The 24,408-nt window shown below is 36.5% G+C and overlaps 1 protein-coding gene and 1 pseudogene across 1 annotated transcript in view; both read left to right on the top strand.

The window, feature by feature from the left end:
* The window catches only part of SMARCC1 (SWI/SNF related BAF chromatin remodeling complex subunit C1), a 125,971-nt gene that overhangs the window by 40,737 nt on the left and 60,826 nt on the right, over positions 1-24,408 (top strand). The window contains exons 9-19 of the mRNA XM_039837617.1: positions 1,288-1,413; positions 3,584-3,705; positions 5,769-5,893; positions 9,009-9,068; positions 13,152-13,189; positions 14,462-14,583; positions 17,138-17,209; positions 19,386-19,499; positions 20,095-20,248; positions 20,937-21,050; positions 23,750-23,809. Coding sequence (XP_039693551.1) covers positions 1,288-1,413; positions 3,584-3,705; positions 5,769-5,893; positions 9,009-9,068; positions 13,152-13,189; positions 14,462-14,583; positions 17,138-17,209; positions 19,386-19,499; positions 20,095-20,248; positions 20,937-21,050; positions 23,750-23,809 — 1,107 coding nt within the window. The remainder of the gene's footprint in view (positions 1-1,287; positions 1,414-3,583; positions 3,706-5,768; positions 5,894-9,008; positions 9,069-13,151; positions 13,190-14,461; positions 14,584-17,137; positions 17,210-19,385; positions 19,500-20,094; positions 20,249-20,936; positions 21,051-23,749; positions 23,810-24,408) is intronic.
* On the top strand, positions 8,313-8,431 carry LOC120582632 (uncharacterized; annotated as a pseudogene).

Raw genomic sequence — 24,408 nt, 5'->3', positions numbered from 1 at the left:
TTTTTGCTTCTAGGGAGGCTTCGTAGGTATAGTTGCTGCTCTCTGTTTTCAAGATAATATTTTAATGTCTCTTAACCATGCCAGTTAATTGAAACAATGACGCGTGGTGTAGACAGCAGTCCTATAACAAGGAAGAATGGTCCCAGTTTCAGTTGTGTTCCCCTTGAGAAATGCTCTTGGACAAAAAGGAATATTATACAGTCTAGGCCTGTGGTTTAAATATTTACCTATATCTACATCTACATTTATATACAACATCCAGAGAACCTGTCATTTTATTAATTCTTAGAAACATTAACAAAAAAGCAGGAGAAGTCGCTGTGTAAAGGTCTAGGAAGAACTTCAGATCTGACTCTCACCTCCATCCCAGTCCCAACCATGGCTGTCCTTGAAAGGTCTCCATAGAGCACATGTGTACTTGATGGGGCTTCTGGATAGGTCTCTGTAAATGGCCTCATCATCGTTGTTCAGAGAGTGTTGTGGAATGTCTAAACCCACAGACATCCTTCCTACCTAAGATAATGACTGTCTTTGGCCCTGTGCCGTTGAGAGTTTATCAATGATTTTCATGAAGGTAAAGATGCCACGATGAATGAGATAGGCCAGGCAAAGATCAGTACTGCGTGGTATCTCTTATATGTGGAATCTAAAAAAAAGAGTAAAGCTCCTAGAAGAAGTAGAGAACTGGTTGCTGGGGACTGGGGGAAATAGGGAGAGGTTGGTCAAAGGTACCAGGTACAAAACGAATAAGGTTTGAGACTTATGGGAAACACAGTGACTGTAGTTGATAACACTTTGTTGTGTAACTGGAATTGGCTGAGAATAGAACTTAAATGTTCTCGCAGACACAAAAAAGATAAATGTGTGAGTTGAGGAATGTGTTAACTAGATAGGGGAATCCTTTCACAATGTATAGCATAAATCACCGCAACGTATGCCTTAAATATCTTAATGTTTTATTTGTTAAATATACCTCATAAAGCCGAAATTTAAAAAAGAAAAGATGACGTGATTATCAAATGAAGGGTCTTAGTTATCAAAACCTCAGTCTATGCAAACCAGTGATGCTGTCTTACCCTGTTTATTCAGTAAAAAACATGGAATAAAAATTAGAAATGGTTAAGTGGCCACTCACATCATTATTTGTCGTATGTTTTATGCATTTGAGGATTTGAGAATGATAAATCAGCTTTTAAATACTTTTGAAGCTTTTCTTTTTAATACTTGTAAATACTTTCAAGTGATTTTATTATTTATGTAGATCTTCATGCTTTGATGTGGTTTTAGGTTCATGCAAAATGGATTTTGGACACTGACATTTTCAATGAATGGATGAATGAGGAGGATTATGAGGTGGATGAGAACAGGAAGCCTGTGAGTTTTCGTCAGCGAATTTCAACAAAAAATGAAGAGGTATTTGGTTTGGCACCATTTTTTTTTCATTGGGCATTTCTTCCTTCTTGGCTCGAATGTTCTCAGATAGTCTTTAATAAACTGTCACCAACCAAGATGCATTAGCCATTAAGTATGTATGAAAGTTACTAAGTGGCCGTAACAGCCATCTCAGGAGCTGCCATCCTCAAAAAGGGGGCATGAAAATCTCAGAGTCAACAAGATTTAAAGTGGCCTGTGCAGTGTGACAGTGGTACATTCGATTTTGTTCTCTAGATGTGAATTTTAATTTTGTATACCAAATATCATCATGGAATAATTTAACTTAGTTCTTGGTTTCTCAAAGGGAAACTCTTTTTTTTTTTTTTTAAGATGCCTACAGCACCTGATCTTCCTGGGTGGTCTCCCATCCAAGTACTAACTAGCCCCAACCCTACTTAGCTTCCGAGATCAGACGAGATGGGGCATGTTCAGAGTTGCATGGCCGTAGCAAGTTTTAGTATTTTTAATAGCTTTGTTATTGCACATACAGTAGTTAATACAAAGTGTAGGCCTTAAAAGTCTCACAGTGAGAGTTTAATCTTTTTTTGAAGTGGGAAGGCCTGATATATAAAACACTTTAATCCTTGAAGAAGCCCAGTCACTTAAATATTTATCTGTGAATCCTTCCAAGTTACAACTTGTGAGATAGATGTGTCACTAGAGGAAGACCTGAGACAGAAGAAAGCTGAGATGTGTTCCTGCTGGGTTTGTGACAACCTGTGATTCTAAAGTCCTTTTCAGTGGGGAAATTAAAATTCGGGGGTTTGTTCTGTATTTTGGTTTTCCAAAAAATCTTTGAGACATACAGACTTTAACCATTAGAAAGTACAGTTCTTTTTTTAGAAAGTGTAGTTCTTTCATACTTATTTCTAGTTCTGTATATTATTAAAATGTCTTTTTCACACTATGTGTATTCTTTATTTTTAAAAAGCTGTTTTAAAACTGGGTCTTTTTCATATACTTTTTAGTTTGTTCCTACTTGCTTTAGAATTTCACTTAAAATTTTTTTGTTTTAGCCTTCTGTCTCTGATATACTTTTACATTTGTTTTCCCTTAAGGCATTTCAAACCAAGTCTTTTGTGTCATTAGGCATATTCTCATTTCCATATCACATTAAACTGGCCTGTTCCCTTCCACCTCTGTTCAGATTTAGATGGTTTATTTATTTATTCACTTATTCGTAGGGGGTTATTATATGTGCTGCAGAAGCAAGCATTTCAGAGGGATTATATAAAAATTGATTTAATATCCCTTTAAAAATTTAACTTCAGACTTAACTATACTAATCAAAGATGTGCATAGTTTAGATTTTCTTGTAAACTTGCCTCAGATGCCCCATTTGATGTTGCAAAGCTGCTGAAGGGAAACAAATAGTTGTGAAGGGCGTTAGCGTATCGGAGAAAATTAGTATTTAATTGATAGTTTGATCTCTCACTGGGGGCACCTCAGATACAGTATTTTGGATCATTTTAGGTTTTTTTCTCTTTATTATAGTTTAGTTTATTAAATTGGCAGTTAACGTCTACAGATTGACTTTGGATATCGCTCTGTATCCTGCAGCTCTGCTGAACTCATTAATTTAACTCTGGTAGTTTTGTGGATTCCTTAGGGTTATTTAATGTCATTTGCAAGTAGGGATAGTTTTACTTCTGCAGGTTGACTTTTATTCCATAAATTGCAATCTCGACATGTTTTATATTATAAAGTTATCTCTCATATTACTTTTACTGATGAATTGGGAGTAGTTTCTGGCACATTTTCACAAGCTCATTTAGCCTGTCTTTGTATTTTATTAATTTAATAGCATGTGTTTTATATTTTTCTAGTACTTAAAAAAGTTTTTCCCACCTGGAAATACAGAGTGTGAACAGGAATAGTTTTTAGTTGTGCGGGGTTTTGGTGTGTCTGTTTTGTAGCTCAGTTTGAATACCTGTAGGATGGTGCTAACCTTTCCATTGGTGGTACATCACCTGAAAGGTCAGGGGAAGTCTTTTAACTGCTGGTGGCCCAGGATGCTTAAGGATGTGCCTTTCATTGGCCCTGAGCTTGTGAGTTTGTTAGCTATCTTTGTGGAAACTCGCCTTCGAATGAGTATTTGTAGAAACTGAGGAGTGAGCAAACCTGGCTGATATTTATTTCCATTTTCTAGCCAGTCAGAAGTCCAGAGAGAAGAGATAGAAAAGCATCAGCTAATGCTCGAAAGAGGAAACATTCGCCTTCCCCTCCCCCTCCCACACCCACAGAGTCACGGAAGAAGAGCGGGAAGAAAGGGTAAGAACTGCAGCACGATTCAAAGGGCATTAAACAAACTCCAAAGGACTTTCTAGATTTTTACCTTTACAGTGGAAGTTTTGCCTAAAGGAAATCTTATTTTGACTTGGTTGGATATCTGCTTTGCTAGCTCATCTTTTATGGATGGTTATCTGACAGGCATCTCATGTCATATTTACCTTGAGTACAGTCTTTTTTTCTGTATCTAAGTATATATTGAGAAGCGTTTGGTAAGGAATTTAAGAAGTTACAGTCATCATCCTTAGCATCAGTGTGTCTCTAATTTTACCACCTGTCCCATTTGTTATCAAAATGACTCATACAGGACATGAACCTGTGACTAATGTTTTGCAAAGTGCATCAGGGTAGTACCTTGTTTAGAGTGTTACATTTGTGCTTGGTGAATTTGGCTTGACTAGAGGTTTTAGTATTTTTTGAATAAGTTGTTGTGGGGATTAAATGAGACTTTTAAGTGCCCGGCCAGAAGTAAATACTTAATAAATGGTAGATAATTTATTATTGTATCTTAAGTAGATAATAATTTTAAAGTCATCTAGCTCAAAATATTTTTATAAAATTTATAAATGATGAGCCAGCCACAATCATAAAAAGATATGTTATTTTTGTCAAGCCACATGTATTGCGACATAAAAATTAAAAGCACAAAATAGATTTTTCTTCAGATGTTATTAGGGGCAGCCTTATTTCTTAAATGTCTAATCTTGACGTTCAGAGATTTCAGAGCTACCAGAGATCCTTATGAAGAAGCTTGAAGCGTTTAGTCTCTACTCTTGAATGTAAAATCCACCAAATTGAGTTTCCCAAAATAAATGCATCTGTGTCCTTTAATTGAATATTTCTGCCTTCTAATGAGCAGGCTTTTGCTCATTTTAAGTTTCCTCTTAGAATTTTGTATTTAACCAAAACACATTGAACTCTAATATTTGTTTCTAATATTTGTTTTCTTCATCTTTCTTGCATCTTTTCTTCCATTTGTATTTTGTCTCCCCACCACCTTTAGGTTCACAGACCTTTTAGAAATTGTCATGTAATTTTTATTTGAAAATTTTTACCTATATACCTCATTCTACCCTGTACCAACATGTCCCTCTTAAAAGAGAACGTTGAGTCTTATCTGGGCAGTGCGAGGGCCCAGCCTGTTCCATCACGTGTTTCTCCATGCCCGCTCTCACTTGTCAGAGTACTTAGACTACTACTCATTCCTTCCCAGTACAAATGGTTATGTTATGTCTTTATGCCTTTACCCATCATCCTGAAACATTGCCACTTCTTTGTGAATTGTTACGGTTTCCAAGGTTATGGTTTCGTGAATTGTTATGGTTTCCAACTGTCACCTTCAATTTAGACTAATTCTTTCTCTGAGCTTTATTTTTTCTTGGTACTTTTATCCAATTCTCTGTGTCGATATGCTCATATTAGGAGTTAGGTGGTGATTTCTCTCTCGTATCCCTTGTAATTCCTCAGGGTAGGGAATCATTCCGTTCTTGTTTCCACCCTAACACGCTTTTTGGCATGTGTTAGCTTTAAAAATATTGATTTAACTGAATTAGTGGTGAAAAAGAAATGATAAATTTTACAAAAAGAATTAGTACCATCCTAAGTGATTCTACTTTGCAGTCCTTGGTATTTGGATGATATAAAGAACCAGGAAAATATAGTTGTATATCGTTGAAAAAATTTCTTACGTGATTGTTTATGATCTGAGATAAATATGTGCCGTATTTCCTAAGCAGGTGTTCTTTTGTTACTCTAATTTAAGCACCAGTAAGTGTCATTGAGCATATGAAATGGGTACAGAAAATCCTACAATACGTCTGCAGTGCATATTGTAGGATTTTCTGTGCCCATTTCATATGCTCAGTGACACTTATTTTCCTAATGGCTGTTATTTGGGAATGTATCTAATTTGTTTGATTTCTTTTGTCCTTTAAAGTGATTCTGAGCATAGATTCTAATAGCAGTGAAGTAAAGCCTCTGAAATTGCTTGCTGTAAGTTGCAATAATCAGTCTTGTTTATTTTTTATATACCTTGTATGTTTTAGCCAGGCTAGTCTTTATGGGAAGCGCAGAAGTCAGAAAGAGGAAGATGAGCAAGAAGATCTTACCAAGGACATGGAGGACCCAACACCTGTACCCAACATAGAAGAAGTGGTACTTCCAAAAAATGGTTTGTATTCTGCCTAGACTTATGAGAGCGTTAGACATGATTTAATCATTCTTGGCAATGAGATGGCTGATTTCTTGCTGTGTCCCCAGTTCTCACCTTTCAAGTATGAATAAATTCCCCCTTTTAATGTTAACATTTATTAAATGACCTCTTTCCCAGTATTTTGGTGTACTTTTGCTATTTGTTTATTTAGAAAATACACTGACCAAAAAGTTTTCTAAATTAATAACGCTTTAAAATTAATGTTTTTTCAATTCCAGTAGAATCCATTTATGTGAGAAAAAGTCGAGTACTTATCTATGTACAATTTAATGTATTTAAGTCAGTTTTAGGAAGGAGGATGTTACACCCTTTTAACTGTGATTGTGGATGTCGATTTTTCACTTTATTCATGTTAAATTTTTTTCATCATGTCCTCCTGATAGATTGACCCTTGTGTCACATCTCTATGAGCCATAATAGTGTTTGTCTTGACGTCTAATTTCTCCGATAATAAGCATCATCTAACCGCATCTTTTTTAATTTGTGTTTTGTTTTCTTAGTCCTCAATTTGCACTCCAGTGCAGCAGTCTTATAAATTGCACATTTTTTCCTTATGCTTTGTTTTCAACTTATATCTCTTTTGCAGTGTTGTACTTCAGCCTGTTTATTTAAAGCATTGTCTTTTAATTTAAAGCAGCGTATTGTTGAGCCTTAATCTATCCCAGTTTAGACATTTTCTGTTTTTGATTGGAGTTAGATAGTCCACGTAAATGTAACTTAAGTGTTGGTACGGTTGGCTTCAATTGCCATCGTGCAGTTTTTCTGTTGTTTCTCTCTTGTTTCTTCCATTCTTTTGCTTCTGAAGTTCCAGTCTAGCTCTCTGTTTTCTTTTCTTTTAGAATTTACAGGGTTTCTTCTTTAAAAAACATGTTGTAGCTTTAATTGAGAAGGACTTCACATAGCATAAAATTCACCATTTTAAAGTTGACACACAAGTGTTTTTTAGTCTATTATGTCGTACAACTGTTACCACTGTGTAATTCCAGCACATTTACATTCCCCTGAAAAGAACCCCCGTACCTATTGGAGTTAGTCCAGATTAACCCCTGCCCTGTACCCTGCAGCTACTGTTCTGCTTTCTGTTTTTATGGATTTTCTTATTCTCTATTTGCTTTTTAGCTTTTTTTTTTTTTTTTTTTGGTAATGATTACTCTAGGTATTACAATATATATCAATAATTTATCAGATTAATTTAGAATCACTATTGTCTAGTTGAGATAAAAGTGTTTAAAATTTACTATAATATAATTTGTGCTCGCTCCTGTCTTTTGTGATGTTTTTATATATTTTATTTCTACATATGTTAAAGTCCCTACAACATCTTTTTTTATTGGTGGTTCCTTTTTTGTTGTAGCAGTTTGTTGTACTTTTAAGAATTTAAATAATGATCAATAGAATCTATAGTATGTTATAGTTCTAAAAATCATTGCATTGTGTAAAATTGGGTACTAAAAACTACACAGATGTATTTTTTGAGGTCATATGGAAGAGAATATTTATAAAAGTAATCAGAAGATTTGTTTTAAATAAAAGAGCTCTGAAGGACTGGTAGTCGTAGCAGACACCTAAAACTGAAACTGTCATAATATAATATGGTTTGGACATCGGAATGGTTGCATCCATCAGTGGAATTGAATGGCCAGTTTAAATATAGACCCATATATGTTTGTGAATTTAGTTTATTGTAAATTTGGCAATGCAGGTCTGTTTGGAAAAGACCAAATTGTTCTCTAAATACTTTCGGTAAAATTTAGTATTCTTTATTTCATATATAAGAATGTAAACTTAAGATGGATTACAGTGCTAAATATAAAAAACAAAACTGTAAAAATGTATTTTAAACAAATGTGAGCCTTGGAGAAAGTCTTCATTATCCAGTTAACAATGAATTAGAACCCTAAATATGTATAAAGATTCTTAAACTTCATAGAGTAAAGGGCAATGTATTATGTACTGGTAATTTTATAAAAGAATACAGGACCAATAAATGTGTGAAAAGATGCTCAACTTCATTAACCAAGGATACATAAATTATTAAATTAACTGTGTTTAGTCATCAAATTTTCAAAACTTAGAAAGTAGACAGTTCTCTAAATGTTTTGAGAAAATGGGTACTCTCAACTACTGTTGGTGGAAGTGTAAATTGGTGAAGTCACTCAACACAATTTGGCTGTATTTATTAAATTTTAAAATGTGTATATCTAGTAGCAGTTTTAATTTCAGAGTCCATCTTAAATAATTGCATGCATAATGACAACTATAAATGAATGTTATTTATAGAATAATGAAAAATTGAAAATAAACCAAGTTTCCATCAATATAGGACTAGTTTATGATCCACACATGGATATACTAGATCTGTTAAAATAGAAGGGATGTCTACGGCCATTCTACCCTGAACAAGCCCAATCCCATCTGATCTCGGAAGCGAAGCAGGTTCGAGCCTGGTTAGTCCTTGAATGGGAGACCACCTAGGAATACCAGTTGCTGTAGGCGTAAAAAGTAAAACATAAGGGATTGTAAGCTGACAAGGTCCTTGGGATCTGTGAGGCCAACCAAGGGTTGCCTCGCCTAAAAATATAAAAAAATGAAAGGGACGTATTGTAACTAAAAATTCTTATATGGAAATATCACACAGGCACACTGTCACATGAGAAAATTAGAGTGCTCAGGACAGTATGAATGTTTGTATAAGATTTTTAAGTCCTCAGAATATTTTTCAAAATCCACATAAATGTGTAAAAGGTATCAATTCTCCCTCAATTTATTTGAATGAATGGCACAAAAATAGGAATCAGCAAATGCACAAAAAATGTAATAAAAATACTTTTAGGAAAGGGATCAAAAGGTTCTTTTCATGCTTTGCTCTATATTATGCTTAAAAAATATTGGTGCTCTGGTTTTTTATTACAAATGTAGCGCATTACCTCATGGTTTACATGGAGGTGAGTAAGTGCTGAATGATGGTGCAGTTGCAGTGCGATTCATGTGCTTTTTAATCCTATTCTATTCTGTTTTCTTCTTAAAAACAAGTAGAACTTTTTCCCTAAAACGATTTTTTTTTTCTTTCTAGTAAATCCAAAGAAAGATAGTGAAAATACACCTGTTAAAGGAGGAACTGTAGCAGATCTAGGTAAAAACCAAAATATCTGTACGCTTTTGTGTTGTTTTCTGTCTTGAATGTATCGGCTCCTCTGATACTCTTTTCTTTACTGAGAGAAGTTACTTTCAATTGCTGTGCTTTCCAGCACAGATACTAACTGGCCGCCTTTAGTAACCGTTGTGGTTTGGTTTGCTACCAATTTAGGAAGTTTAATTTCCTGTGATCCGTTCTTTGCAGTCATACTGATCTGCCTCTCTCACAGCGTAATGTTTTCCTGCAAACTAGTAAATGTGGTAATATTAGTACCTTAAATCAGAATTTCTTAGTTTCAAAGAAATTATAATTAAAGCACTTTTTATAACCTCTCTGAAATACTTGTTTCACAACTCTTGCAAATTGAATTTGCATCTTTAGAACAAAAATCTATTGACCATTTATACATTGGAAGCCAACCTAAAGTTTTCCAAACAGTATAAAATGAGAATCACATTATTCTTTTACAGTATTTTCAAGTTACGGAGTATACACTTTCATGAATCAGCTAATTCTTGGATGTGCTAGGAGGGTAGAAAAGAAGAGTAGTCAGTCACTTGTTGAGTTTTAAAAGATAGGGGTAGTTCTCAACATCTTTATTCCTGGGAGTTTTATATGGAGTAGTAATCGTGATAATACTTTCTTCATTTGTAGAAAAATTAAAGGAGAACCTAGTGTTTTCAATGTATTCTAAATGTTTGACTTGAAGGAATTTTAGAGCTGAAAGGAATTTTCAAGATCCCCTTATGTGAAAAATGAGATTTCAATTTCTCTGTCTCCTAGTTAAGTGAATTCTCTATTTTAGATAAATTGAATGCTTCTTGTCAGCAGAAAGAGTGGGTGTTTTGGAGAGCTGTTCTACTTCATTTCACTAAATACATCCTAATTTTTTCTGGCTTAAAGCCTGCCATTGAACATCAGTGGGCAATTCCATTTTTGATTATGTCTAAAGTAGAAGCAGAAAATTGTCTTGATGACAGTTTATATAAAGTGGTATTAAATCAACTAAATAGAATCACCCCGTCATATCCATGGGGCATACATTCCAAGAGCCTGAGTGGATGCCTGAAACTGTGGATAGTACCAAACCTTGTGTGTACAATATTTTGTCCTATAGAAAATGTATCTAAAGTACTGTGATCTGAACCTTGAAGCTCATATCATGAGTGTTGTATCTGAGGATGTCGCTGGTCCCAGCTGGGGAGTTAGGGTCTATGGAATTTGAAACTTGTCCTGGCTTTTCATCCGGGGACCGACAGGCTTTGCATCATTTAAGCACCTGACTTTCTGCATTAGCTCTAACCTGAACCATTCCAAGGGTAAACTGGGAATTTTGATCCGTCAACTGGGAATTATTGTTCACAGAATTTTTTTTAACTAATCCATATTCTGCCTGATGTGCCACCTAGTTAACTGTACTTAGTGTTTTCTTTGTTTCTTGCAATCTCAGAAAAGGCAAGATCCAGGGGCTGAGGTGAGAGTGTATTTGGCCACCTCTAGGAGGAAGAGAACATGTATTGAGTATTAGCATTAGGACTCGGTGAGAAGGGTGGGTCTCCTATTCTTTTATCAGATACGTCTATTTCCATTGGGTACCAAAAGTACCTCAGGGATGGAAATCTGTCAGACCAAAATTAAATGGTGTATTTTGACCAGAGAGGTCATTAAGTTGTGCTTCCACCATCTATGAGAAGTTAGTTACCCTTTGGTTTACCAAGATCCAAAGGACAAAAATTCAATTTTGAGAGCCTCAGCTAGATTTCTTTGCGTTAGTCACTTACCAGAGAAAGAAAAAGCTAGTCCCTGTGCAGAGCTGGATGGCTCATGTTAGGCAGTGCCTTAATGTGCCACACATTGAATGCCTTTTTCCTATCAGCAGGTGTTTGTTTCTCACTTACAGATGAAGTAACAGTGTCCATATCTGTATGTTGCCCGAATGTCTGCCAGGTTTCATTCTTCATGGTTTCATTTCACTGTAAAACATGTTAGCTCTGCTTTACACGAGGAGATGAGCCTGCAGCGGTTCAGTAACGTTTCCAGGAGTACAGTTGTCAAACGGCAGAGCCTGACTGTGGTGCCGCGGCCCTGCCCTGCCCTGCCCTGCCCTCGTCACCCCGTCTTCCAATGTTGCGAAGTCCTCAAGTCCATCCCTTCGATCTGGCTGCTTCCTCTGTGTGGAATGCTCACTTCATCTTTCTCTTTTCTTGTTTCATCTAAACGCCACCCTTTCAGGGAGGCTTTCCTCTGTTTTCTCTGAAGGGTCTGCCACATAATCGATCCCTCTCCACAGTACAGTACTTTGCTTTCATTTTCTATATCGCGGTTTCAGTATCTGATTTTTTTGTTTATTTTCTCTTCCATTCTCTGCCATTGCTGACTAGAATGTAAGCTCCATAAAGACAGGGACTTTTTCTTATTTATTATTGTGTCCTTCGCATTTGGACAATAATTGGCACGTAGTAGGCACCCTATAAAATTAGTCAACTGTTTGAATGGTAGCCTTACTACCTGTTATAATATTACTCATCTGTTTATATCTCTGAAGTGCAGGTAGGCAAACCTTTCCTGAAGAGCCAGATATATATTTTAGGTCTTTTGGTCCCAGTGTTCTCTGTGAAAAATAATCAACTTTGCTAAAAATGTTGTCATGGATAATATGTAAACAAACGATCATGGCTTATTCCAATAAAACTTTCATTTATGGACACTGAAATTTAAATTTCAGTTCATTTTTATGTGTCATGATATTATTCTATTAATCCTTTAAAAACCATTTTAAAAATGTAAAAACCATTTGTTACTTGCAGATGCGATGGGAGTCCCCAAACCTCCAGGTTTGGAGAGTCTCTGGAAGGACTCCTGGATGGGATTCAGCATTATGGTTGTACTCATGGCTAACATATAACAACTGCTTAGGAAGTGCAAGCAGATCATAAGGGAAAATGCCGCAGACGGGGCGGGTGCAGTTATTTTTATGCTCTCCTCCTCATACGGGGAGTCACACAGAGTATACTCTTCCTGCAGCAGTAAAAATGCAGGAACATACATGCGCTGTTTCTGCCCAGGAAAGCCCATTAGAGAGTCTGCGACCAGTGTCCTGATTATGTAGGATACCCTCTGCCAAGTACATGCCAAAATTCCAGGCTTCCGGAAATAAAGCAAGAGTTCTTCAGAAGCCACATTGTTTGCACAGTCTAAGTGGAGTGAACCATCCTTCTTGTCAGATAACTGTTGACTAGGAAACACGCTGAGAGTCAAAATTCCCAGGTTCCATACAGAAACAGGCAGTGGGCCAGATTTGGCCTGTGGGCAAGCGGTTCCCGACCCTCAGTGTAAACAGCTTGTTTAGTACTTTTTAAATAATAGATTCTTGGAATATTTGTTAAATGAATTAGTTAAAAAATGACCTTTCCATGTTCTCTTTGAACTTCACACCGTCTTAGTCACTGTCAGCATCATCATAATGATTTTTTAAGTTACAGGAATGTAATGAATTATTTGCACCAGAATCTCGTACCCTTTTCACCATGGCACTTTTACTTTTCGCCGTGGAAATCAGCTGCCCACGTTAAATTACATGTGGGTTGGCTTCTGTTGTTCTGCAAGGCCAGCCAGCATTCAGGTTCTGGAGTTCCCTATCTTTAGAAGTTATTAATGCTCTTACCAGGACTTTGTCTGTAGGGTGTGATTATAATCTCTTTTCCTTTCTTCTCATCCTTTACTCACTTCCTTGGGGATCTAGAATGTCATTACTTTGTTTCAGCAAACCTCGGGAGGCAAGAGCCCCTCCTTAGGCCCGTTACCTATTAAGCAAGAGCATGACTAAGATAGCAGCCCAAGCGGTAATTAATTATAAATTCTCTGTCGTTGGAAATTTTTAATTATTTATGCTTTGCATTGCTACTCACCTCTGTGCTTCTACATACAATTCTAATTTACTGAATTGTTTGAGGTGAATTTGCTTTAATACGGTATTTCCTGTTCTCTGTTCAGTGTCAGTTACTTAAACCTTAAAGTTTCCAGGTAATCCAAACAACATTTACCAATTTTTTAAATAAATGATGTGTTTTCATTTTACAGATGAGCAGGATGAAGAGACAGTCACAACAGGAGGAAAGGTAATGTGAATCGTTTAGTTAGGCCTGGCGCAGGAATAACTGTCCAGGATTTTATGTTTTGGGCACTAGGAATACTGAATCAGAAGTGTCCTTAGAAATAGTCTATTTTATGGTCCTTAGGATTTTTAAATTCTTTTTTAACATACTCCAAAATAATTTGTTTCTTAATGCCCAGAATTTTTTTTCCCTTCTTTAATCCCCCCTGCTCCCCTACTTCCACCCCTGGCCTATGGATACTGTCGTTTCCCCTTAAGAACTGGATCTCTGAAGACAAGGTGTTCCCTCCCACACGCTCGAGGTGTGCACCCAGGGCCTTGGCACTCCCGGCGCACTTTGGGAGCCTGGTGCACCCGGGGCCTGATGCACCCAGGGTATTGTCTGAGACGTGAACCCAATGGTCTGAGATGTGAACCCAGGACCTTCTGCATGTAAAGTAGATGTGCTAACCACTACACTATGGAGCCACCCCGACCCCCAGAATTTTATCAAAAGGAAGTTTCCATCTTCCCAGGTGCCGTACCTGAGGAAGCGATGATTTTGAAATTACTTTATTAGCAATACCAGGTTTTTACATAGAATCATTTGTAAAACCTTCATAATTTATATTCTAATATCCATCAGAGGTAATTTTTAGTAGGGGAAGTGATTGAGAGTATAGGCCCTATAGTTGGACTACCTGGAGTTATATCTCATTTATAATTTAAGCTTTGTGCATCATTTTCTCGTCCACCAGTGGAGATGATAAGTAGTACCCGCAGTTAGTATTGTCAGGAGTAAATGAGGTCATGCACATGTAGCTGTTATCAGACACTTAGCTGTCAATCTTTGGGATAGGGGAAACCTTCTTATGCCTTATGAGTATTTTTGAGTCACCTTACAAATAACTTCAAAACTAGTAATTTAAATTTGATTTTAGGATTAGGTAAAACTGAACAGTACAAAGCAAGCTATTGTGAAAAAAGTTCTGGACTATGAATCTGAATTCCTCAGTGTAGAAATGGCCTTTGTTTAATTAACTTACTGTTTAATCTTATGAGACATTTACCTTCTCTGTTGATATCCTCATTTGTAAAAGGGAGGAATAAATCTATGTCATCTGGACATCTTGAGAAGATACCTTAAAAATTGTGTAAGGCTGTTTTTACTTGAAATTTGTTTTTCTAGTCCCTGATAGTAGATCAACTTGGTTCATTTTCTGTGGTGTAATATCAGAAGTTTGAGAGCTGTTATCTCTATAGTTCTCTCTTCTGAACTTTGGCTTCTTTTCTGTAGGAAGATGAGGATCCCGGCAAAGGTGATCAGAGTCGGTCCGTTGACCCTGGTGAAGATAATGTCACAGAGCAAACCAATCACATTATTATTCCTAGCTATGCGTCGTGGTTTGATTATAACTGGTGAGTGGGTCGCTGACATCTGTTAACTTGGTACTTAGAAGTGGGAAAACATTTTTTGAAATCGTGCTTTGCCATTCTGCCCAAGTCCTCACATCAATAATCACTGTCACATTGGATGAAGAAAGATAGAAAGTGATTTTATTTTAACTTTGGAATGTGTTCTTTAAAAGAATTTCAGGATGGAAAATAGATTGTGTTGTAACTTAGGGTTGTAACATTTTGTAAGCTTGAACCAAAGTCATTTGGAATCAGTTATAATTCAGACAAGCAAATGCTTGAGTATTTAATGATTATAAAATATCAATGTTTATTACATGATTTTAAAACATTAAAGAAATACATAAAGAAAAATTCATCTCACTGCCCAGTAATGGGAAATAATAGTAGCTTCATTTTAATAGGAGCTATTTTAACATTAGGAGGCTTTTCATGTACAAACCCTGGTATGTAAAAAAGTTCAAGAAAACAGACCTAAGCATTCTCCCCACTGTTTACCACAACCAGCCATTGTGGCATCATTGGAGCGTAGTGGAAATAGCTGGAGTCCTAGATATTTTATTTCTTGATTACTCAGATGTGGCAATTTTTTATCAGGCTGATTTTTTTATTTGATTGCTTCGTAATTTTAAAATACATGTACCAGAACTTACCCCTCCAAATAGAGATGAGCTTCTTTAAGGGCCTTTAATTAGAAGGTTGTCTACTTACTGCAGTGATGCCCTTACACAGACTCCCGTGGTCTCATTTGGGTATTTTGCTTGCACTTAATAATGATTATTACGTTATCATTCTTTAAGGTAGATGTTATTTAAAATAGATATACATATATATCATCTAGAAGTCTTTAGAAGCCAACTTAAAGGAATAGGGCGGGTGGTACACTTGGGCTATACCTTGTTTTTGTTCAAAACTACAAGGTTTGGCTCTAATATTGAGACTGCCGTATACCTTTAAAACCATCTCTGAATGCTGTTCATAAATGTTTTGAGTAAGTAGAAGCCGGAGCAGACAGAGTTAAGTGTATAGCACTTTTTTGAAGGGCATTCTTTATTGCATTGATTATTGTGTTAAATTGTTTTTAAATATGGTAGTGTCTTAGTCTTATTTGTAAGTACATGCCTTAGGATACACTTGAGAACCTAGCATTCTTTTCCTCTAAAATTAAGATAGGGGAAAGTCATAACACTGTATTGTATACAGAAACACTTGCGTTTGCACGATAGCATTTGCATGTCACACAGCGTGCATTTAAATGGATGGTGGAGGTATTATTACCTATGTCCCTCTTTTACGGGTGACGTAACTGCTGCTTCAGTCGAAGTGTTCCACAGTTGCAGAGTTGATAATGGAAAGAACTCCAGTTTCATGATTCTGGACACCCCACTTCTTCCACTGCTTGACTCATTCTCAGAACCTAAGGCATCAGCTGCTAGCACTTCAGATGTAGAGGTTGCGGGGTGTGAGGGAAGTGATTAAATGTTCTTGTGTGTTTTGCTCTTGGTGCATATAGAAATTTTTTTGTCGGCTTCTCCAAACCTATAACAGTTAAAACAATGAGAAGTATATTAAAACTAGATAATTAATTTCTTACAGCTATTCTTATTAAAGTAAAACTTGGAAAGTCATTATACATATATCTGTATAGCATTAATTCATCATAGAAATTATCTTTCTAGAATTTTGCAGGTAATTTATTGCATTTATAGTATTTGGCAGTGAGATCCAGTTCAAACAACTTAAATGTTTCCAAATAACGAAAGAGGGAATGTTTTTAGTTACATTCACAGGTTATTGGTTTGCTCTTTCCCGTTCAGCCAGTACGTGTCGCTTATCTGGAAAGCCACTGAAAAACTAAAATATGTCATGAGGAAAAACATTAATTAATATTAGTGTCAGAACCTTAGTGCTAGATATACAGTTGGTTTATTTGTATTGTGTGTGAGGCCTGATAATTTTAAATGGTCTCTACACTGCATATCACCCATAACATTTTTTAAATTATCTATGCTTTTATCTAAATGTTAGAGATTAGGTCAGTGATCTTTTTAAAAGCAGTAAATCACTGAAATAATTTTAAAAATTTAATGCACCACAAAGTTTCTGAGGGCTTGAACAAAAAGGTGCACCAATGTTAAGAGCTTGAGAAACTGATTATTGTAAATCCTGTTGTCTTCTGGCTGGTCGGTCACTCATTTACCAGTTTGTTGCTCTGCCAACTACTATGATTATTGTCGGCCAGTTTCCAAAGAATTCTTCCTGTCTTGTGGCTCATCATCTAGTCACAGTGTATTATGACAACAACATAATAAAATCATTAGCTTTCAATGCGTTGATAGAATTTTTGAGTTATAGGAATAGAAAAACTATATTGAGGGTAAGAAGGAGAAAGCTTTCCTTATTTTTATGCTTTTAATACACAGGAACTTGTGCAAAACTTTGCATGTAGTGCTCAGTTTTTGGATTTATCAGTTTTTTGGAAATTAAGCTTAGCCCAGATTTTAAGATTTTTATTTTTCAAAGAGTATTCCCAGTCCTCTTTTTCTTTTCTTTTCAGTATTCATGTGATTGAACGGCGTGCTCTTCCTGAGTTTTTCAATGGAAAGAATAAGTCCAAGACTCCAGAGATGTGAGTGAGATGTGATGATGTTAGCCTGATACCGTTGGTACTTCCGTGACGCCAGCATTTAGAAAACTTGTTTGTTTGCATGTGTTTGGCAGGGGGTTTTTAAAGCATACTTCTAGGTTAATCTCTGCTAATACATGGAAGTTTGCAAATATCTTATTCTGTTCAGAACAGTGTTCCTGTGTCTGCCGCACACAGTTCCTTGCTTCAAAGGACATTGTTTCAAAGTTTTTTCTTCCTTGACCTCGAACTACAGTACATGTCAGCTCTTGTATCTAAAGACTGAATTCAGTAACAGGAATTTCCTAAAATGAGTTCAGGTTTTTTCCTAAGTTTTCATCTTGTATGTACATATATGTATTATTGACTATAGATATTTATGTGTTATGATCTAGGAGAAAATGGAATCTTTATCTTATTTTCCTGATGAATTAAAAGAATGCTAAATGTGATATAGCTGCATATGAATTGATCTTAATTGCATAAAGTATCGTTGTGCTTTTCAGTGGAAATAGAAAAGCTTCTATTGAAAGGAAGAAGTTTGTCAAGAGTATTTTTGCCTTTGCCTGGTGACCCTTAAATACACACTTCTGGAAACCCTTGCCCCTAAAATAAATCCACACCTGTCATGCTTTAAATATCTTTTTGTGTATTATCTTCATAGTGTTAACCTGTTGTGTATTATATACATGTGACTACACAAATAGATGTCTCGTGTTTAAATTGTTAGGGAAGGATAATTTCTTATGTAAAACACGTGGCATTATAGAGATAATTGAATAATAAATATATTCTGGTGATATATTATCCAAGATAGTTTGAGATTCTAAGTTTAGATGTCAAAAACAAATCCAGCCTTTCCATGCCAGAGCTGTAAGGAGTCATTTGGAACCAGAATCAAAGATTTGGCGTAAGACACCCTGTTGGTTTCTCTAATAGTGTTTCCATCTATTCAGACACGGTAGATTCTTCCAGCTAATTTACTCATTGTCAGCATTTATAAGTAAACAGATATGGCCGTGGGAGTCTTCTGTTCAACAGCACAGTTTAGTGCTTCAGCCCGGTTAACTTTGTGAACGCCCCTTTCCATCTGTGTCATCCACCTCTGCTGACACGACCCTTCGGAGCAGTATGCCTTTTCTGCTCTGCCGTAGCTAACCTCACGGCGCCAGACTGTGTTTTACTTTTGTGGCGAGAACTTCTGCTAGGTCTCTATCTTCTTAACACTCTTGTTTTAAGTATTTTGTGGCAGAAATGTTGGATACGTTGTGGAATCTGCTCTGACCTGACCCCCAATCTGTTTTTCTTCTTTATATGTTCTTGTTTACTTTTTGAGTTTGGCCTCATGGCTTCTACTCGTTGCCAGCCAGAAGGTATATAGCCATGTCAGAGTCAGATCCACCTGTGGCTGAAGGAAGAAATGAGATGTATAGAAATGAGAGGCAGCGTAGCTTAAGAGCGCATACTTTTGGCTGAAGTCTAGCTTACCAGCTAGACTTAACCAGCCTTGTGGGCTAGGAAAATTCTGTAATCCTTCCGTGCTTTATTTTCCTCTTTTGTAAGTGCGCTGATAATAGACCCTGCTTCATAGAGAGATTGTGAGGGTTAAATGAGTTACTGCATGGAAAGTGCTCAGAACTCTGCCTGGCACGCAGAAAGTGTTAGATAAATAACAATATTCCCCCCTTAGCAGCAGGGAATACATCCCCAGACCCCTGGGGGCCTGAAACCCTGGACAGTGCCGAACCCCCGTAGAGTTGGCCCTTTGTATCCATGGGTTTCACATCCATAGATTCAACCAACTGTGGATCTAAAACAGTATTTTTATCTGCGGCTGGGAATCCGCGGATACGGAAGGCCGACCATCGTTAAGGAGTCAGCCTAAATGCCTGGGCATTTTGCACATCTGTGGGCGAGTATCCATCTCTGTGATCAGTTTAGATTTGTGTTACACACATTACCTTCATCAAATTTCTATATTTCCTTATCATTTATATATATTAGTAAATAGTTGCTTTTACACGCATGACTGTAAATACACAAAACAGTTTCACTGTTATTTGTTGGAATGTTGTCTTTATTGTATTTGGTTGTGAGGACTATGCAGACTTTTGGCTCTATGAGTTATTGTTTCTGAAAGGATGTGGTCCACCTTGTGAATGTTGTCATTGCTTTTTAGATACTTGGCATATCGAAATTTTATGATTGACACATATCGCCTAAACCCTCAAGAATATTTAACCAGCACTGCTTGTCGGAGGAATTTGACTGGAGATGTGTGCGCTGTGATGAGGTAAAGTGTCCGACTCCCCAGACATGTCACGGCAGGTGGTTCCTGATACACAGCTGTCTATTGTTTAATTGATTAAGCTGGATGTTTTCTTGATTAATAAAAATACTGTAATCTTACGTCTTTCATTTAAGGGTTGAATATTTGTAATACCTTAGCATTTTTTCCTCTTTTTAAAGTTTTATAATCTTTTATTGTCAAATTATAAAATGACCAGGGATGGAGAATGGATTGGGAAGGGGAGTGGATAAGCTCTGTGCCCTAAATCTGTGTGAGGAAAGGTGACTCTCCTTTTGGGAATTTCGTCTCTGTGTGATTACTTTCACCATGGACCTAAATGAGCGTTTGTGCTTTCATTTTTGTGATTGAAATAAGTAGGCTTTATATTAGGTCATGGAGTGCTATATTATCAACATTATTTTAAGTTTGTAGAAATTGTTCCTTATGCAACAAGTCAAAATTGTTTATTTGCGTTGGTTCATAGCCTACAGAGAACACGTTTACTTGTCTTTTGGTTTTTTTAATGAGATGTGATAATGGTTATAAAGGAGATGAGGTATATTCTCCAGATTTTAACCTTTGGAGCTTTATTCTTTAGGGTTCATGCCTTTTTAGAGCAATGGGGGCTTGTTAATTACCAAGTGGATCCAGAAAGTCGACCCATGGCCATGGGGCCTCCTCCTACTCCTCATTTCAATGTTTTGGCTGATACCCCCTCTGGGCTTGTGCCTCTACATCTTCGATCACCTCAGGTAAATCAGTGCCTTTTCTTTAGGTCTGGACGGTAACATACTCTTACTTTTAGCATTCGCATTCAGGAATTATCGTCATCGTATAATAGTGCTATTTCTTACCTGATAGGTTTTCTTTTCATCTGTCGTAAATGTTTGACCGTAAGACTACTTAATGTTTAAGATAGTATTCTCCCGTGAATCCCAGGACTATGTCTTATCCTATCATGTGTTACAGATTTTCTTTCATACTCATGATTCCCTTTATCACTTCTGTCATCAAAGACACTAAAAAATAAGCAGATTCTTCAAATCTGCTAAATTGTTTAAAATTTTTCTTCCTAACATTTGGAAAGTGAATGTTCACACATGTTCTTTTGAAAGGTTTATTATGTCAGTCACATTCCTATAGCATTAAGTTGGAATAATATGAATCCAGACTACAAATTGCCCTCCATGGTGAAATGGAATATCATATTTTAGAAAATTTGTTGCCTGCTTTCTCTGTACATAGAAGAGTTCAAAAAAATGTTTCTTGTATGTTGAAATTTTGTCAGAAGTGTAGGCGAAAGTTTGGGTATTTTTTTTTTTTTGGTAGAATTTCTACCAGGAGTGGTTTAAGTACCAATATTAAACAGTTTTTAAAAAACTTCCATCCCCAGACTTTGTAGAGGTTAATACAGCTATTTATCGTTCATCTGGCTCCTAGGTCCCTGCTGCTCAGCAGATGTTAAATTTTCCTGAAAAGAACAAGGAAAAACCAATTGATTTGCAGAACTTTGGTCTCCGTACTGACATTTACTCCAAGAAAACCTTAGCAAAGGTAAGAATTTTGTTCCTAGACACACATGGACTGCAGTCCAGCATGTCTTCTCTGACCTTCTTCTAAGAAGCATCATTTTCCAGAAGAAACTTAATTTACTTTCTATACTGTAAGGAGGCGAGCTTTCTAATTAATCCGATGACATTTTATAAAACAACAATCACTTATTTTACCGTTTTTTCTACATGGTTAGAAGGTAGTTATTTAAAAATAACACTGATTAATATGTTAAAGGAAATAGAGGGAATGAAAAATTTCAACAGCGAATTGGAGTATATAAAAAGAATCAAATGAATATTGTATAATCGAAAACCATACTTGAAATTAAATCATTAGATGAGTTTAGTAGCAGGCTGGATACAGCAGAAGACAGGGTTAGTGCACTCAGTCAGGTTAGGGGACATTGAAACTGAAGGACCAAGAGAAAAAGAAATGAGGGCGGGGGAGGTGAGACAGAGAACAGAGTGCAAGAGACACATGAGATACGGTGAAAAGAACTCATATTTATTATTAGAGACCTATAAGAAGAGAAAAAAGTGGAGCAGAGTGATATTTGAAGATGTAGTGGCTAAGAATTTTCCACAACTAATAAAGATGCCCACTCACAATATCGAGAGAGACTGAACAGATCCAAATTTAGGTACAGGGACAGCCACACCCAGGCACATCATGCTTAAAGCTGTCTAAAAAGCTAACATCTTAAAAGCAGCCAAGGAGGGGGAGGGGGTAGGAGTGGGGTTGGAGAAGGACACATTAAATTCAAAGGAACAATAATAAAACTGATATATTGCTTTTCAACAGAAATGATAGAAGCCAGAGGACAATGTAATATTTTCAAACGGTGAAACAAAAACTGTCACTCTGGTATTCTGTAGCTCGTAGAAATATCTTTCTAGATTGAGATTGCAATAAAGACCTTTGCAGACAGACATTAAAAAGATGAGAAGTTATCACTAGCATACACTCTCATTTCTCATTTAATTACACACTGTAAGAAAACCAAAGGAAGTTTTTCAGGATGAAGGGTAATGATCCCAGATGGAAGCACATGACTCCAGGAAGGAAAAGGATCATGGCAAAGGGTAAAGGTATAGTTAGACAGAAAGGAATATAGACTCTTTACACGGTGATCATTTTGGGGGGTTTATTTAAAGGAGAAGGGAGCCTTTGGGATGTTGATTTGAGTGGTTGTTACACGGGTGTATAAGCAAAATCGTATCAAACTCTATACTTAAGATTTGTGTCTTTTACTGTGCAAATGTTGTACCTCAATAAATGCAAAGAAAAAATTTCTAAAATCATGCAAAAACCACAGCAAACGTTTCATGGGCCCTGATTCGATTATGTGCTATTCTGTGAGCCAGTTTTTATCAGGAGGAGGAATACTGACTTAAGGCAATGGGAATGGAGAAAATCTTTCCTGTACGTTGAGGCTAAGAAGTGGCGAAATGGTTGCCAAGGACCTACCCAGTAAACAGCATCCATGCCTGGGTTGTACAAATCTTCCCTGTGTTCAGATTTGGCTTCCTCAGAATTTAGATGAAACGTTAATGAGTTTTGTTCCTCTTGAGACTCCACATCTGGTCGATGGTCACTTCTGATGCTGGTTCATTAAAAGATGAACCTTTGGTTATCTTAAAGTAATCCTCAAGGAACGCAAGCAATATATTTTGAGTTACAGCTACTTGTATCTTTTCTTCCTCACAAAGCAGTACTTTAGGACTTAATTTCTGTAATGCTTAGAGTCCACTTTTTATTCTCTAGTTAAAAGAATAATATTTTTAGTATTTTTTTGTGTGTGTGTGACTATTTCAGAATGGTATGGATCAAATGCCATGGAGAGCTAGCAAATCATAATTCAGTCTCATACCTTTTACCTCAAGTTCGTAGCAGGCTAATTAAAATAAATTGAGAAACTTTATAGACAGAAACAAGAAAATCATCGACTGTAGAAATTTTTTCATTTATTAAATTGTAATCTCCCGAAATAGTTTTCAGAGAAGGCATAATATGTTAGAATGTATATTTCGGATTAGTAACATCTATAGGTAAAGTATAATGTCAAGTATACCACATAGTCCTCTCCAAGTCTATGAATGGAGCAGAGTCTGTAGATCAAGAATTATGAATCAGATGACTAATTTTTATATAATAGAGACTTGGTTTTCTTATACCCCCAATGCTCACATGAATTGTTAAGTTTTAAGGGATTCTCATGGAAAGGGTGATCTGGGGCTTAGGGAGTCACTTGGAGAATATTTTAATCAAGAGATGTAAAAAATGAGGTACCATGAACTGTTGCAGTTGGAACTGAGAATCCTCTGGGGTGTTCTTGCATCTTGGAAAAAGCATTACCTTCAAGTTATACCAAATATTTGCATTATGGTTATGATATCATAACTGCTTCATGGTATGCATTAAAATACTGTTCCTTTGTAGCTTCAGAAGGTATTTTTAAATATCAGAATAATAGAAAAATGTCTAAATAGTTTGAGTTTTCGATAGACAACAAAAAATCTTTGAAATAGGCCGGCCTTTCTGTTGGAAGTTTAGGTCCTTTAAATGATCTCTTCCTATTACTCAAGGACTTATTTTGGTGGTTTGCATAAAGCAGCCCCCTGAACTTAGAAAAGAATCCCGCCGAGCTCCGTATTCAGCCTCTAGGAATGAAATAACTGACTTCTGATTGGTTTCTTTAGAGTAAAGGTGCTAGCGCTGGACGAGAATGGACCGAACAGGAGACGCTTCTGCTGCTGGAGGTGAGCGCATTGATGGTGGAGTCCCTTTGTCCACACATGAGATGGGGGCCGAGTGTCTGTGACTGGCATTTTAAATATGCCTTTGGAATTTATCCTGAAAATTTTTGATCCATGTAATGAATTTTAATAAGAATTTTCTTGGGTCGTTATTTAAATATCACGCTAGAGGTGACATGCTGTTTGTCAGTAGTGGGGACCAAGCCTGGGTATGTGTTATTTTGGCCCAGGATGGTCTTCGTTTGTTTTAAATCCGTTGCCAACATTAAATATTGGAGCTTTACCAAAGTAGTTTAGATGTCTAAGTTTTCCTTAAAAATTGGAAGATCTGGCAATTCTGGGAACTCATTCCCCACATAGCAGTAATTGGCTGACCTTGAATAGTAGATGTTCTTTTGAAGTAGAGCATTTCTTCAGTTCCAGTTTTTCTTAGCTTAGCCCCCTGTTCACTGTAGATTAGTTTCTGAGTCCTCGTATACATTTGAATGTCCAACCTCCATATTTCCAAGAAGGAGTCCCGAGATTAGCTGAAGATATCTGACACTGAAAAACACTTATCTTCCATTGAAAGCACGATTGTTTATGAAAGCAGAAGACTGGTA

The sequence above is a fragment of the Pteropus medius genome, unplaced genomic scaffold (genome assembly GCF_902729225.1).
Source record: "Pteropus medius unplaced genomic scaffold, Ma_sr-lr_union100, whole genome shotgun sequence".
NCBI classification, from domain to species: Eukaryota; Metazoa; Chordata; class Mammalia; order Chiroptera; family Pteropodidae; genus Pteropus; species Pteropus medius.
Note: the sequence above shows the minus strand (reverse complement) of the source record. Positions and strands in the feature narration are given on the sequence as shown.